General features: G+C 40.8%; 2 protein-coding genes across 2 annotated transcripts; both read right to left on the bottom strand.

Moving 5' to 3' along the window:
• Nucleotides 1-5,035: 5,035 nt before the first annotated feature.
• On the bottom strand, nucleotides 5,036-5,599 carry LOC137259402 (serine/threonine-protein phosphatase 6 regulatory ankyrin repeat subunit C-like). Its single transcript, XM_067797067.1, has one exon. It carries the CDS (start codon nucleotides 5,597-5,599, stop codon nucleotides 5,036-5,038), a length of 564 nt encoding a protein of 187 aa, XP_067653168.1.
• An 8,436-nt stretch (nucleotides 5,600-14,035) lies between these two features.
• Nucleotides 14,036-15,367, bottom strand: LOC137259400 (putative ankyrin repeat protein RF_0381). The gene has a single exon (XM_067797066.1). It carries the CDS (start codon nucleotides 15,365-15,367, stop codon nucleotides 14,036-14,038), a length of 1,332 nt encoding a protein of 443 aa, XP_067653167.1.
• Nucleotides 15,368-17,357: the final 1,990 nt, after the last annotated feature.

Below are 17,357 nucleotides of genomic sequence, written 5' to 3'. Positions count from 1 at the left end.
CAATACACTCTATGTGGCTATTTATGGATACATTTTTACTGCTGATGTACGGAACAGGAAATTGCATAGGTTTGTAGCAACAGGAAATCTAGCCATTCGAATATTTGTACTTCTGTAGTGCCCTTAGAGCTTGTGTATATTTCCCATTTGGACTCAAAAACAAACCTTGGAAAAAATGAGTGTCTCCGTGTCAAAGGCAGTGTTTAAAAAGTTTCGATCTTTGAGCTTTAGATCTATGTACGGATGACTGAGGAAAGTTACCAAAGTCCCCCAAAACTGATAAAAGGTAGTGTGACAGTTCGTGTGTACGTGGATTAGGTCAGCCTTTTGTTTAAATGTGGCTATTGTCACCTTGTATTCTATTATCACCCTTCAGTAAAACGCTGTTTTCATTTGTAATTGTGTATGAAATAAATGCCTGAAAAGCCATGAAATCAGAGTTCAAGCGATTCACTAATTTCACCCCAACGGAAAAAGTGCGCATGCGCAGTGATTAGGTTTGCTTTTTGTGATAGGTTCAGTCTTTTGTCATAATGTAACTATTGTCACCTATTCCACTGTCACATTTTGCAGTAAAACATGGACTTAATTTGTAATGTTTTAGGAAACAAAGGCACAAAATAAACATTTTGTCTCTTTGTTCTTTAAACTGTTTACTGGAGGACAGAAGTCATGTTTTTGAGAAGTACAATCTGCTTCAAGTGGACGATACTTTTATGTGATGTTTAAGGTTACTTTTAGCAATATTCCATTATGGCGATGATCTGTAAATAATTAATTTGGATCAGACTATGATTAACATGAACATCGATCTACGCAATTGGGATACGATGACATGTGATCAGTCCGCAATATCATTAGTCAACTCTTTCGTCAAGCAGGGTTGCTGAAGATCAGTTCTAACCTGTATCTTCAGGGGTTTGATTATTGAAGAGTTTTTTTCAGCTTTACCGTACAGTGATTACAAGCCAACAAAGTTCTGATAAATATCGCATAAAAAGAGTGTGACGCACCCAGGTAGGAATCAATATCTTTTATGACTCTAAACAATTCCTCGTAGTTAACTGATTCTCAGACCAGGCATGAGGTCATTTTGCGAGAACGTCATTTTTACGGATGAATGTCGTATAGAAACAGATGGGGACAAACACTTTTATTGTTCTCAGCACAGGCATGCATATACCTCATAGGTAGTTCCTACAATTACAGTGTGTGAGTTTAGGTTTCACTCAGCATTGTTCCAGCTATATGGCAGCGGTCTGTAGTTACTCGAGTCTAGACGAAACAGTCCAGAAATCAACATCCTGAACATCATTCTACGCAACTACGATGACGTGTCAACCAAGTTTACAAACCTGACAATCTGATGCCGTTAGCTGCATCTTACATCAAGCATGGGTTATTGAAGATCAATTCTAACCCGTATCGTCATGTGTTCCTATTGTTACAGGGCCATGGAGATATTGATGGAATATTACTAACGCTTGCAGAAGTCCCACTTCATGCACATTATGTTTCATTGTCCGTGATTTTAATTGTAGTATACATGTTACAAGCGTCTTCTTGAATGATGTGAATCCAGCTAGCGTCCAGGCAGGCACATGTATCAAAAGTACTGTATATCCCTATGGTCTGTTGCTGGTGATCTTCAGCAAATATTTTCATTAATGTGTTCGCGTAATTCTAAAGATACATGCTAGTTTTAAATCTCTATGTAGTTATGATGATCTAGTTATTTTGGATCAGATAGACAGATTGATGACATAATGTTGCGATTATCATGAATTTATAACTCACGGTATAGCTGAAATGGTGTCAATGTGACTCACGATATGAACTCACGCACGCAAACTATCAAACGCCACTGCACATAATAAAACCGATAACATCGAAGTTAGATACTAATGTTTTTCTTTCAAGGTTATGTCTGTAAGATCTTTGATAACAATGACCAAATTATTCAACGTACTGGCAAAAGAATTTTGTTATTTGTCTTAATGGGAATTGTCTTAATGGTTATTTGTCTTAATGGGAATTTGCAGGATTTAGAAATCACATGTGGCCGAGATTCCATTGATGTTGCAACCCAGGGCAACAACTGAGAGCCAGAACTCGTAGCCATTGGGGATGATATTGGTGGGGCTAATGTCAAAGCCCGCATCCGTGGAGCGAAGTTCATAGGTGTAGGTGTATTGTGCTCCTTCCTCAAGAATGACTCAGTCGTCGCTAGCCCCGGACACGGGATCTGCAAATGATGATCATTACTGAAAGAAATTATGGCTTCTTGTTGAACGCCACACTCGGCCATTTTCAGGTACACAAATAATGAAATTGGGACCAAAGAATTTATTGTTTTCATCGTGAACATGGATCTACATACTTGGGATCTACACAACATGGCAGCGGTCCGTAAATAATCGAGTCTGGACCAGACAATCCAGTGATCGAGATCACTGGGTTCGTTTTACGCAGCTGCGTTATGATAACTTGTGTCACAAGAAAAGCATGAGGTACTAAAGATCAATTCTAACTTTTATAATAGTAGAACAGGATTATCTGAATCGAAAACTACATTACATATCAAATCGAAAAAATATTTTAGACAATACAATGATATTTGTAGGGCATGTAATAACCATATTGAATGCGTGAGTTCACATGAATGAATATGCTAAACCTTGAAATTATGCTATTGTGGTCTGGGCACCTGTGGCGAGCCACCTCCTCGTTGTGGGTGCTGGGTAACGCTAAGAGCTCGCCAACACCCCTGTAGTGGACCCGGGGGGATATTTGGTTCACCAACCCGTTTGCCCTTTATCAAAGGTTTTAACCAATTCAGCTGATGGATCATTATTTGTGGATGATTTTAATGTATACCTTGTCATGGGAAAAACATGCATACTATTGAGCGGCAACTGCAGTTATGTTTAAACAAAATAGATAAATGGTGTTTTGAAAACGGCTTCAAACTTTCTAAGTCAAAAACTAATTGCATACATTTTTTTGCCGTAAATATAAACCACATAAGGACCCAGAACTGTTTTTAAATGGCACTCCTATCAAAGTTGTCAAGGGCAAGTTCGTATGTCTGATTTTCGACTCACATTTAACTTTTCTGCCACATATCAAATCCCTAAGAACGAAATGCCTCAAGGCACTTGATTTATTAAAAGTAGTGTCTAATTCAAAGTGGGGAGGTGATCAAGCTACCCTTCTACACCTATCTATATAGATCACTTGTCCGTTCGAAGCTTGTCTATGGTGGAGCGTGCAAAAGCAACTTAAAACTATTAGATTCTGTCCATCATCCAGGGTTAAGACTTTGTCTTGGGTCCTTTCAAACTTCACCTGTTGACAGCCTGTACGTTGAGGCTGATGAGCCATTTCTTGAGCAGCGACGCATAAAATTAGCTTTACAGTATGGAACAACACTGTATTCCAATTAATCAAACCCTGCATATAAGTGTGTTTTCAATCCTCTGTGTGAGGATTTATACAATAAGAAATCATCTCCTGTTCCGCTTCTTGGTTTAAGAATAAAACCACTTATTTCTGCTGCCAGCATCGAGCTGGAAAATATAACCCCTTCCCGTCTTCTTTCTTCTCCTCCTTGGCAATTGGTTAAGATCCACGTGGACCTAACATTGACCACATTTAAAAAAAAACCCCGGAAACTAATGAATTACAATACAATCAAGAATTTTATCAATTAAAACATAAATATAGCAATTATAAATCCGTATTTACAAATGCCTCCAAGGACGGTGGCGCAATGGCTTGTGCCACTGTCATTGGATCGAGAACAATATCTTCTAGATTACCTGATAATAGCTCTATTTTCACTGCTGAAGCAAACGCCATATTAACAGTTCTTAAATATATTCAAAAACACCCTAAACATAAACAGAATATAATCTTTTCAGACTCTCTTTCTTGCTTTCAGACTTCTTATTCCTTACAGCGATTATAAAACCACCATTAGATCTTATATCCGTGCTCGGATGCAAAAGAAGTGCGACTCCCAAGTAGGTATATATAAATTACATGAAATAAAACCCTACATTGGTTACACCTACTTGGGTTATCAGTCCAGGCTTGAAGAGGTCATTATGCGACAGTATACGCATAAATATTTGCTTAAAGGTGAGGATCCTCCGGTTTCTATCCCTTATGATGAAAGAATCACAGTCAAGCATGTCCTGCTTGACTGTGTTGAGCATTCCATCACAAGATATCAGTACTTTAATTCACGAACTATAAAGGATCTTTTTAAAAATACAAGTTCTCATTTAATCATTACATTTTTAAAAGAATTAGATTTGTTAACTGAATTGTAAATAGATAAATATTTTATTATTGGAAGTTTAAATTCATAACTGTGCTTGTTAGTGGCTGTGTCCTCAAACGGGATTGAAGCACTGTAAAACTATTGTCCTCCTGAGAGGATACATAAGTCCACAAACATTCAAAGTAAATTCAAACTTTCCACGTTTTTAATCGTAGAATAAGTGTCTTTTTATTCTGTATGACTAGATTTCCCAAATTGCTGGCGGCTGAGGGGATGATGTAAATCCAACTAGGGACCATGCAGGTAGCAAAAGCTCTGTAAGTTCCCATGGTCCCTAGTATGGTGATCTACCTTCAGTTGTTAGCAATCTATAGCCCATTTTTATATTGTATTGTCCTCTATAGATAAGCTGTTTTAGGTATATTTACTAGTTTCACATTCTTTTCTGTGATATTCTAGTTGTTAAACTGCCCTTCGTCGACAGGGTTTTATAATACACATATATTCCATTTCAGTGTTATGTTCTCGTCACGATATTGCTGAAATATTGTCGATGTGACGTTAAATTTTAACTCACTCACTCACTCACTTAACACGACAATGTCTGTGACGACACAGTGTGTCTGTACCAATGGAAATTTGTACACAAGAGGGGAGCACAAGAATTCAGATCTCTCGATCACCGTAGTGTCGCTATCCAATGGGAGGTTCTTCTGACTACCTCCCAACTGACAATCAAAGGGTTTGTTACTGTATGTTGTCCTGGGACGACCTGTCAGCTCCATTTCTCACCAGTAACGCCACCACTTGCACGTGTCCCCTTTTTTCTGCTATCATTACTGGTGTCATGTCTTTCCTGTTTCTACTGTTGATGTCCACCATGTTCTGTGAAAGGATGTACTTCACCACCTCCACATATCCCCCACGACAGGCTAGGTGGAGAATGTTGTTAGCCTTTTTATCCCGAAGTGACACTTTGGCGCCTTCATTTACAAGTAACTGAACCACCTCCTCATGCCCCTCCATTGCCGCTATCAGAATCGGTGTCATCTGTTTCTTGTCTCTGCTGTTGATGTCTGCCATGTTCTTTGAGAGGATATACTTCACCAACTCCACATTTTCCGCACGACAGGCAAGGTGAAGGATGTTTTCACCAGCACGACTTGAGGCGTCAATATTCGCCCCTTTACTGACGAGAAACTCCACAACTTCTTTACGCCCTTTTCCTGCTGCCACCATCACGGGTGTGAAAGTCTTCCAGCCTCTACTATTGATGTCAGCCATGGACTGTGAAAGGACGTACTTCACCATTTCCACATGTCCCCCATGACAGGCAATATGAAGGATGTTGTTACCTCTATTATCATGGAGTGACACACTGGCCCCTTGGCCTACGAGTAACTTCACCACTTCTTGATGCCCCTTTCCAACTGCCATCATCACGGGTGTCATATCCTTCCGGCCTCTGCTATTGATGTCCACCACAGACAGTGACAGTATATACTGCACCACATCCACATGTCCCGCACGAGATGCATAGTGAAGGATAGTATTTCCATAAAGACCCTTTAGTGACATGTTGGCCAAGTTCCTAAAGAGTAACTCCACAACATCCTTGTGTCCATTCTCTGCTGCCATCATGGCGGATGTCATATCCTTCCAGCCTCTGCTGTTGATGTCCACCACGGGCAGTGATAGGACGTACTTCACGACATCCACATGTCCAGCACGACTGGCAAAGCGAAGGAGTTTGTTTTTACTGTTATCCTGGAGTGACACATTGGCCCCTTGACCCACGAGAAACTCCACCAAGTGCCTATGTCCATTCTCCGCAGCTAGCATAACCGATGTTGCCCCGCATAATACCTGTCCATTGATGTCATGTTTATCGAGGGACAAGATATATTTCACCAGCCCAACATCTCCTCCCTGGGAGGCAGAGTGAAAGATGTTGACACCGAAGTCATCTACAACTGACACATTAGCTCCTTTACTCACGAGTAGGTGAACCACGTCCCCATGTCTTTCACCAGCTGCCAAAATTGCTGGTGTCTTGCTATTCCACTCTTTACAGTTCATGTCTGCCCGTCCTTGAGATAACATGACCTTTACATTTGCCAGGTCACCGGTCTTTGAGGCGGTATGGAGGTCACAAAACAAAGGTTCTGGAACATTGAAACAGTTGCACAGATCAATGCTCATGCAATCACTGGATTGTCTGGTTCAGACTCGATTATTTACAGACTGCCACCAATTAGCTGACATATTGCTAGTCCGTTGTAAAACTAAACTCACTCATTCACTCCTTGAGTTTAAGGCACTAAACATTGTCAAAACAAGGAAAAACAAGGGTGGTTCAAAGTCTAAACACAAGAGCCTAGTGCATGTGCAAGACAGACGTCCCATGTACGTCACTGCGTTCACCTATCGTGTGATGATACGCACCAACACATACAGTATACAACGCCTACAAATACAGTACACCACACCCACACATTCAGTATGCCACGCCCACACAAACAGAAAGGCATGCCATCTATTCACACATCGTTTGTAGTACAGGAAACTGCACACCACTATTCAGAGCGCTCGGACTCCGTACATGTAGCCTTTCTGGACAGTTCTAAGGCTTTTGACACTGTGTACCAGCCTGGTCTCCTGCTGAAGCTCCATCGGATGAACGTACCTCATCACTTATGGTCAGTACTAGATCACTTCTACCAGACCATGAAGAGTTGTGTCCTATCACACAACGAGAAATCTGACTGGTTCCAGCTTCACAGAGGAGTCCGCCAAGGAAGCGTTTTATCTGCCAAATTGTATCTACTGTATATAGATGAACTTCTGAGAAACCTCCACAAGAGCGGAAAAGGATCAATCATAATGGACATCAGTGTAACAGCTCCAACCCAGGCAGATGATATAACCCTGATATCACCAACCAAATCCCATCTACAAGACATGGTATCTACAGTAGACAGTGGCGATTTACATTTTCTCCATCAAAAAGCAGAGTTCTAACTTTTGGACCAGTCAGCCATTCTAACCTGGACATTAAGTTATATGGTCAAAAAATCCCAATTACCATAGAAACAAAACACGTTGGAAAAACTCTTTCAGCAGAATACAACTCCTGGAATAGAACCATCGATGCCTGCTCGAAGATGAGATCAACAACAATGTCACTGTTAAAAACAGGGCTACACGTCAGAGGATTAAATCCTTTAGTCAGCTCTAAAATCATTAAATCTATCTGTGTCCCAAGATCCCTTTTTGGGTGTGAACTGTGGAACAACTTAAGCAAAGCACAAGTGTTGGCGCTGGAACGCTCCCAGAGAGCAGCTCTCAAGATAGCACAAGGCCTACCTCGTTCTACGAGAACAGATATCTGCAACGCACTGCTCGGCTGGACATCACTGGAGTCTGAAATAGACAAGCGAAAGCTGCTGTTCCTTGGAAACCTGTGTAAAGGCAAAACAGACTTCCTCCCCAGGCGTATCTTGTCAACAAGATTGGTTCTGTCTAAGTACAAGTATTCAAAAAATCCTCTTGGCTTTGTCCCGGACATCAAACGGATTGCAGAGAAATACAACCTCACAAGTTTCCTTAACGCCTTCAGTAGCCATGGAACATTCCCTAATAGACTTACCTGGTAGAGGATTGTAAAAGATGCTATTAAAGGGAGAGAGCTCGACACATGGAAAAAACGAATAGAAACCAACCCAGACCTGAGACACCTCCTACAGATTCATCCAGTTATCTCCCCCCACAAAGCGTGGGTAACGGCGAAGAGAGTTCCAGGTATGAAGGAAGCTGCAGTCTTTGTGATCCAGATGTGCGCCATGTGGAGGCCAGGAAACCTCCAGGGTGTGTGCAGGAACGGTCACTCAGACTTACTGGTACACATTGTGTGCATGTGTCATGAAACAGAAAAACAGAGAGACAGCCTCTGGTGCAACATAGTGGACAGGTGTTCTGTGGAGGTCAGTGCAGCTCTACATCAGAAGCCTGATGTGGAATTAGTATGCTGTTTACTGTCCTGCCATTCTCCTGTGCCAAATCCGGACATTGAACACACATTCTCTGAAGTAGTAATGAAAGGCTTACTCGAGTTTAAAAAAATAACTGTCCTCGAAAAGGAGTATTATAATCACCGCTTTTAAATCTACAAGTTACTAAAATTTCAGATGCCGATATAATGTAAAGCTGTTATAGCTTACTTCCCTTGTAACTCTCCTCTGGAGGAATAAAGAATATATATATATATACGCACCAACACATACAGTATACAACGCCTACAAATACAGTACACCACACCCACACATTCAGTATGCTACGCCCACACAAACAGTACACTCGCGCACACACACATACAGTACACCCACGCACTCACACACATACAGTACACCCACGCACTCACACACAGTACACTACGCCCACACAAACAGTACACTCGCGCACACACATGCAGTACACCACACCAACACCTACAGTACGCCACGCCCACACCTACAGTACACCACGCCCACACATACAGAATAGTACACCACGCCCAATACAACTTGCCCGCAAACAGTAAACCACACCTGCATATACAGTACACCACATCCACACATTGAGCACACCACACAAACAAATAATGTACGATACACACAAAAGCATGTAAATCACACCCACCCCCATCACTGATTGAGCGTCTCATAAGCCCCCACTGTATGATCTTAGCAATCACTGTACAATCTCATAAGCCACCACTGTATGATCTTAGGAATCACTGTATAATCTCATAAACCACCACTGTATGATCTTAGCAATAGGTGAATGATTTCCCTTAGCATCTGCTCTCTCATCGCGATTTCCTAGGGATCTGTGAGGGAACTTGGTGTCATGTCTGCATCTACTGTATAATGTCCTTAAACTACTGTTTCATCTCAGCAGTCTCTATATGATTTCCTCAGCAACTACTGTATGATCTCAGCAACTACTGTATATACTCTTATTTTGATAGACAACAGACTTATTCAGTAAAGAGGCCTTGGGCCCATGATACATACTTTGCTAGTGATATCATAGTGGTGAGAAAGTAGCTGCTGAACAGGTACAGGTGTGAGGCTTTGTAATAAATATTATATGGACAACAGTATGCATTTATAAATCTTTGGTTTTTTAATGCTGACCCTTACTGTGTACCGGTGATAACTGAAGGGCTCAGTGCTTTGGGTTAGTAGTGATGGGTCACAGTTCCGTACTTTATATAAATACAGACATTGCCTGTCCAGGGCAAAGACATTACTATGGTGGAATCTGTCTAAAATTTGCCACTAATACCAACTTCGGCAAGACTGTTCAGAAGTACATCATGTCTTATTGAATCAAACGCTTTGGAAAAAGGAACAAAAAGACAATAAAACCTACCACCTTTCCTTGATGAATATTTCTGACATATTGACCGATGGGAAAAATGTTGAATAATTCTCCCTAAATGCCCCTTGCACTTTACCTATACAGTTGTGGCCATCACCTCACTGTTTACGTCTGGAATTCATTACTGAACAGAACATTGTACACAATACACCTATTAAGGATATGCCTCGGTAGTTATTTGGTTATCTTTGTCACCAGATTTATGCATTGGAGAAATAATACTTTTCCCCGACTCTGATGGAAAATCCCCAGTATCAAAGATCTTATGAAACAGCTTAACCAATCCTGGTAAGATTGGGCTCTTGCTGGCTTGTAAGACCTCTGCAGCTAAACCATCTGGTCCTGGTGATTTATTTTTCCCAAGTTTGTCAATATGGGAGTTATATAACTCTGTTATAGGTGCATCTAAAATGGACCATACATCTACAGAGTTGTTGCTTAGATCAGAAATATTACAGTCATCTGAAGCTAAGGAACTTGACCCATCCAATATCAGAAGAAACGAAAAGTGATTTACCCACTCTTCATTCCTTATTTTATTGGATACAGCTGAAGACCTTTGTCCAGTTTTAAGTGCTTTTAAAATAATTTAGCATTCAATCTTGATTCCATGAGTTTGTTTCTGCAGTTCGTTTAATACACGTGTTTCTCTTTAGCAAAACTAATTTTAAAGACGATCTCAGAGTTTTGAACATGTTTATATCTACACCATGATCTCTGTTAGCCCTCGGTGCTTTATCTTCTTGACGTTCATGATTTTCAAGGTCACTATTCCACCAGGTTTTTGTGTTGATATAATTGATACAATTCTAAAGATACATGCTAGTTTTAAATCTCTATGTAGTTATGATGATCTAGTTATTTTGGATCAGATAGACAGATTAATGACATAATGTTGCGATTATCATGAATTTATAACTCACGGTATAGCTGAAATGGTGTCAATGTGACTCACGATATGAACTCACGCACGCAAACTATCAAACGCCACTGCACATAATAAAACCGATAACATCGAGGTTAGATGCTAATGTTTTTCTTTCAAGGTTATGTCTGTAAGATCTTTGATAACAATGACCAAATTATTCAACGTACTGGCAAAAGAATTTTGTTATTTTCTTAATGGGAATTTGCAGGATTTAGAAATCACATGTGGCCGAGATTCCATTGATGTTGCAACCCCGGGCAACAACTGAGAGCCAGAACTCGTAGCCATTGGGGATGATATTGGTGGGGCTAATGTCAAAGCCCGCATCCGTGGAGCGAAGTTCATAGGTGTAGGTGTCTCGTGCTCCTTCCCCAAGCATGACTCAGTCGTCGCTAGCCCCGGACACGGGATCTGCAAATGATGATCATTACTGAAAGAAATTATGGCTTCTTGTTGAACGCCACACTCGGCCATTTTCAGGTACACAAATAATGAAATTGGGACCAAAGAATTTATTGTTTTCATCGTGAACATGGATCTACATACTTGGGATCTACACAACATGGCAGCGGTCCGTAAATAATCGAGTCTGGACCAGACAATCCAGTGATCGAGATCACTGGGTTCGTTTTACGCAGCTGCGTTATGATAACTTGTGTCACAAGAAAAGCATGAGGTACTAAAGATCAATTCTAACTTTTATAATAGTAGAACAGGATTTTCTGAATCGAAAACTACATTACATATCAAATCGAAAAAATATTTTAGACAATACAATGATATTTGTAGGGCATGTAATAACCATATTGAATGCGTGAGTTCACATGAATGAATATGCTAAACCTTGAAATTATGCTATTGTGGTCTGGGCACCTGTGGCGAGCCACCTCCTCGTTGTGGGTGCTGGGTAACGCTAAGAGCTCGCCAACACCCCTGTAGTGGACCCGGGGGGATATTTGGTTCACCAACCCGTTTGCCCTTTATCAAAGGTTTTAACCAATTCAGCTGATGGATCATTATTTGTGGATGATTTTAATGTATAACTTGTCATGGGAAAACATGCATACTATTGAGCGGCAACTGCAGTTATGTTTAAACAAAATAGATAAATGGTGTCTTGAAAACGGCTTCAAATTTTCTAAGTCAAAAACTAATTGCATACATTTTTTGCCATAAATGAAAACCACGTAAGGACCCAGAACTGTTTTTAAATGGCACTGCCATCAAAGTTAGCATGGCCATCAACGAGGCCAAGTTCGTATGTCTGATTTTCGACTCACATTTAACTTTTCTGCCACATATCAAATCCCTAAGAACGAAATGCCTCAAGGCACTTGATTTATTAAAAGTCGTGTCTAATTCAAAGTGGGGAGGTGATCAAGCTACCCTTCTACACCTATCTATATAGATCACTTGTCCGTTCGAAGCTTGACTATGGCTCCGTCGTCTATGGTGGAGCGTGCAAAAACAACTTAAAACTATTAGATTCTGTCCATCATCCTAGGGTTAAGACTTTGTCTTGGTTCCTTTCGAACTTCACCTGTTGACAGCCTGTACGTTTAGGCTGATGAGCCATCTCTTGAGCAGTGACGCATAAAATTAGCTTTACAGTATGTAACAACACTGTATTCCAATTAATCAAACCCTGCATATAAGTGTGTTTTCAATCCTCTGTATGAGGATTTATACAATAAGAAATCATCTCTTGTTCCGCCTCTTGGTTTAAGAATAAAACCACTTATTTCTGCTGCCAGCATTGAGCTGGAAAATATAACCCCTTCCCGTCTTCTTCCTTCTCCTCCTTGGCAATTGGTTAAGATCCACGTGGACCTAACATTGACCACATTAAAAACAAAACAACAGAAACTAATGAATTACGATATAAACAAGCACATAATGAGTTAAACATAAATATAGCAATTATAAATCCATATTTACAGGTGGCTCCAAGGACGGTGGCGCAATGGCTTGTGCCACTGTCATTGGATCGAGAACAATATCTTCTAGATTACCGGATGATAGCTCTATTTTCACTGCTGAAGCAAACGCCATATTAACAGTTCTTAAATATATTCAAAAACACCATAAACATAAACAGTATATAATCTTTTCAGACTCCTTTTTTTGCCTTCAGGCTATTAAAAATATTTCTTGCAAACATCCACTTTTAATAGAAGTTATTGAATTATATGATGATCTTCCTACTGGTCAATACTACATCGTCTTTTGTTGGTTACCCAGCCATGTGGGAATCTTTTGTAGCACATGGGTTGACCTTGCTCCTAAAGCAGCACTCAACAAATGTGTGACGCCACTTCTTATTCCTTACAGCGATTATAAAGTTTACATTAGAACGTATATCCGTGATCTGATGCAAAAGAAGTGGGACTCCCCAAGTAGGTATCAATAAATTACATAAAACAAAACCCTACACTGGTTACACTTACTTGGGTTGTCAGTCCATGTTTGAAGAGGTCATTATGCAACGATGTCGTATTGGCCACACAAAGTATAAATATTTGCTTAAAGGTGAGGATCCTCCTTTTTATATCCCTTGTGATGAAAGAATCATAGTCATGCGTATCCTGCTTGACTGTGTTGAGTATTCCATCACAAGAGATCAGTACTTTAATTCACGAACTATGAAGGATCTTTTTAATAACACATGTTCTCATTTAATTATTACATTTTAAAAAGGAATTACATTTATGGAATGAATTGTAAATAGATAAACATTTTATTGTTGGAAGTTTAAAATCATAACTATGCTTGTTAGTGGTTGTATTCTCAAAGGGGATTGAAGCACTGTAAAACTATTGTCCTCCTGAGGGGATACGTAAGTCCACAAACATTCAAAGTAAATTCAAACTTTCCATGTTTTTAATCGTAGAATAAGCGTCATTTTATTGTATGGCTAGATTTCCCAAATTGCTGACGGCTGAGGGGATGATGTAAATCCAACTAGGGTTCCTAGTATGGTGATCTACTTTCACTTGTTAGCAATCTATATCCCATTTTCATATTGTATTGTCCTCTATAGATAAACTGTTTTAGGTATAATTACTAGTTTTACATTTTTTTCGGTGATATTCTGGTTGTTTTGCTGTCCTTTGTCGACAGGTTTTTATAATACACATATATTCCATTTCAGTGTTATGTTCCCGTCACGATATGGCTGAATATTGTCGATGTGACGTTAAATTTTAACTCACTCACTCACTTAACAGGACAATGAATGTGACGACACAGTGTGTCTGTACCAATGGAAATGTGTACACAGCATGTGCCATGTCACAAGAGGGGAGCACAAGAATTCAGATATCTCGGTCACCGTAGTGTTGCTATCCAATGGGAGGTTCTTCTGACCACCTCCCAACTGACAATCAAAGGGTTTGTTACTGTATGTTGTCCTGGGACGACCTGTCAGCTCCATTTCTCACCAGTAACGCCACCACTTGCACGTGTCCCCTGCTTTCTGCTATCATTACTGGTGTCATCTCTTTCCTGTTTCTACTGTTGATGTCCACCATGTTCTGTGAAAGGATGTACTTCACCACCTCCACATGCCCCCCACGACATGCAAGGTGGAGAATGTTGTTAGCCTTTTTATCCCGAAGTGACACTTTGGCGCCTTCATTTACAAGTAACTGAACCACTTCCTCATGCCCCTCCATTGCCGCTATCAGAATCGGTGTCATCTGTTTCTTGTCTCTGCTGTTGATGTCTGCCATGTTCTTTGAGAGGATATACTTCACCAACTCCACATTTTCCGCACGACAGGCAAGGTGAAGGATGTTTTTACCAGCACGATTTGAGGTGTTAATATCCGCCCCTTTACTGACGAGAAACTCCACAACTTCTTTACGCCCTTTTCCTGCTGCCACCATCACGGGTGTGAAAGTCTTCCAGCCTCTACTATTGATGTCAGCCATGGACTGTGAAAGGACGTACTTCACCATCTCCACATGTCCCCCACGACAGGCAATATGAAGGATGTTGTTACCTCTATTATCCTGGAGTGACACACTGGCCCCTTGGCCTACGAGTAACTTCACCACTTCTTGATGCCCCTTTCCAACTGCCATCATCACGGGTGTCATATCCTTCCGGCCTCTGCTGTTGATGTCCACCACAGACAGTGACAGTATGTACTGCACCACATCCACATGTCCCGCACGAGATGCATAGTGAAGGATAGTATTTCCATAAAGACCCTTTAGTGACATATTGGCCAAGTTCCTAAAGAGTAACTCCACAACATCCTTGTGTCCATTCTCTGCTGCCATCATGGCGGATGTCATATCCTTCCAGCCTCTGCTGTTGATGTCCACCACGGGCAGTGATAGGACGTACTTCACGACATCCACATGTCCAGCACGACTGGCAAAGTGAAGGATTTTGTTTTTACTGTTATCCTGGAGTGACACATTGGCCCCTTGACCCACGAGAAACTCCACCACGTGTCTATGTCCATTCTCCGCAGCTAGCATAACTGATGTTGCCCCGCATAATACCTGTCCATTGATGTCATGTTTATCGAGGGACAAGATATATTTCACCAGCCCAACATCTCCTCCCTGGCAGGCAGAGTGAAAGATGTTGACACCGAAGTCATCTACAACTGACACATTAGCTCCTTTACTCACGAGTAGGTGAACCACGTCCCCATGTCTTTCACCAGCTGCCAAAATTGCTGGTGTCCTGCTATTCCACTCTATACAGTTCATGTCTGCCCGTCCTTGAGATAAGATGACCTCTACCTTTGCCAGGTCACCGGTTTTTGAGGCGGTATGGAGGTCACAGAACAAAGGTTCTGGAACATTGAAACAGTTGCACACATCAATCACTGGATTGTTTGGTCCAGACTCGATTATTTACAGACTGCCACCAATTAGCTGACATATTGCTAGTCCGTTGTAAAACTAAACTCACTCATTCACTCCTTGAGTTTAAGTGCACTGAAAAATTGTCAAAACAAGGAAAAACAAGGGTGGTTCAAAGTCCAAACACAAGAGCCTAGTGCATGTGCAAGACAGACGTCCCATGTACGTCACTGCGTTCACCTATCGTGTGATGATACACACCAACACATATAGTATACAACGCTTACAAATACAGTACACCACACCCACACATACAGTATGCCACGCCCACACAAACAGTACACTCGCACACACACACATACACTACACCCACGCACTCACACATATACAGTACACCTACGCACTCACATACAGTACACTACGCCCACACAAACAGTACACTCGCGCACACACATGCAGTACACCACATCCACACATACAGTACACTACGCCCACACAAACAGTACACTCGCGCACACATACAGTACATCACGTGCACACATACAGTACACCACGCCCAATACAACTTGCCCGCAAACAGTAAACCACACCCGCATATACAATACACCACATCCACACATTGAACACACACAAAAACATGTAAATCACACCCACTACCATCGCTGATTGAGCGTCTCATAAGCCCCCACTGTATGATCTTAGCAATCACTGAATAATCTCATAAGCCACCACAGTATGATCTTAGCAATCACTGTATAATCTCATAAGCCACCACTGTATGATCTTAGCAATCACTGTATAATCTCATAAGCCTCCACTGTATGATCTTAGCAATAGGTGAATAGATGTGCTCTCTCATCGCGATTTCCTAGGGATCTGTGAGGGAACTTGGTGTCATGTCTGCATCTACTGTATAATCTCCTTAAACTACTGTTTCATTTCAGCAATAACTGTATGATTTCAGCAATCGCTGTATGATCCCGTCAGCGACTTATATAACTCTGTTATAGGTGCATCTAAAATGGACCATACATCTACAGAGTTGTTGCTTAGATCAGAAATATTACAGTCATCTGAAGCTAAGGAACTTGACCCATCCAATATCAGAAGAAACGAAAAGTGATTTACCCACTCTTCATTCCTTATTTTATTGGATACAGCTGAAGACCTTTGTCCAGTTTTAAGTGCTTTTAAATAATAATTTAGCATTCAATCTTGATTCCATGAGTTTGTTTCTGCAGTTCGTTTAATACACGTGTTTCTCATTAGTAAAACTAATTTTAAAGATGATCTCAGAGTTTTGAACATGTTTATATCTACACCATGATCTCTGTGAGCCCTCGGTGCTTTATCTTCTTGACGTTCATGATTTTCAAGGTCATTATTCCACCAGGTTTTTGTGTTGAGGCAAAACTTGGACTTCTACAGATTACTTTAGCATGGTCGGCAGCTGACTGTTACAGGTTAGGTATACTAGATACTGCCTCTTATCTGCAATAATAGTACAAAGTGTATCATGAGCATGTGAAAGACACGGGACAAATTTCTGTTCCCTATTGTCTTTATTCCACCTATACTTAACCCATTAATTGGCCATATTTTGTTCCTTCTAGTTTTGGTACCCAGGGTAAAAGGTTATTGGCAGGCCTTGTTGACTTTGGAATAGGTCCTGATGCAGGCACAGTTAGTGAGCAATACAATGGTTTCGTTCATCCTTCATAGAAACTCCAAAATCTTAGACAGTGAAGAAATATCAGTAGATGCAGTCAAATAGTCTGTGACAATTTGACCATTATGTGTGAAACGTGAATTGTCTCTGTTTGTCTTTAGCAACCTGCCATTTACAAAATGAAATCTAAGTGAACGACAAATATCAACTAATTACTTACCATGA

Source organism: Haliotis asinina, chromosome 13 (assembly GCF_037392515.1).
Source record: "Haliotis asinina isolate JCU_RB_2024 chromosome 13, JCU_Hal_asi_v2, whole genome shotgun sequence".
NCBI classification, from domain to species: domain Eukaryota; kingdom Metazoa; phylum Mollusca; class Gastropoda; order Lepetellida; family Haliotidae; genus Haliotis; species Haliotis asinina.
This window is presented reverse-complemented; position numbering and strand designations above follow the sequence as displayed.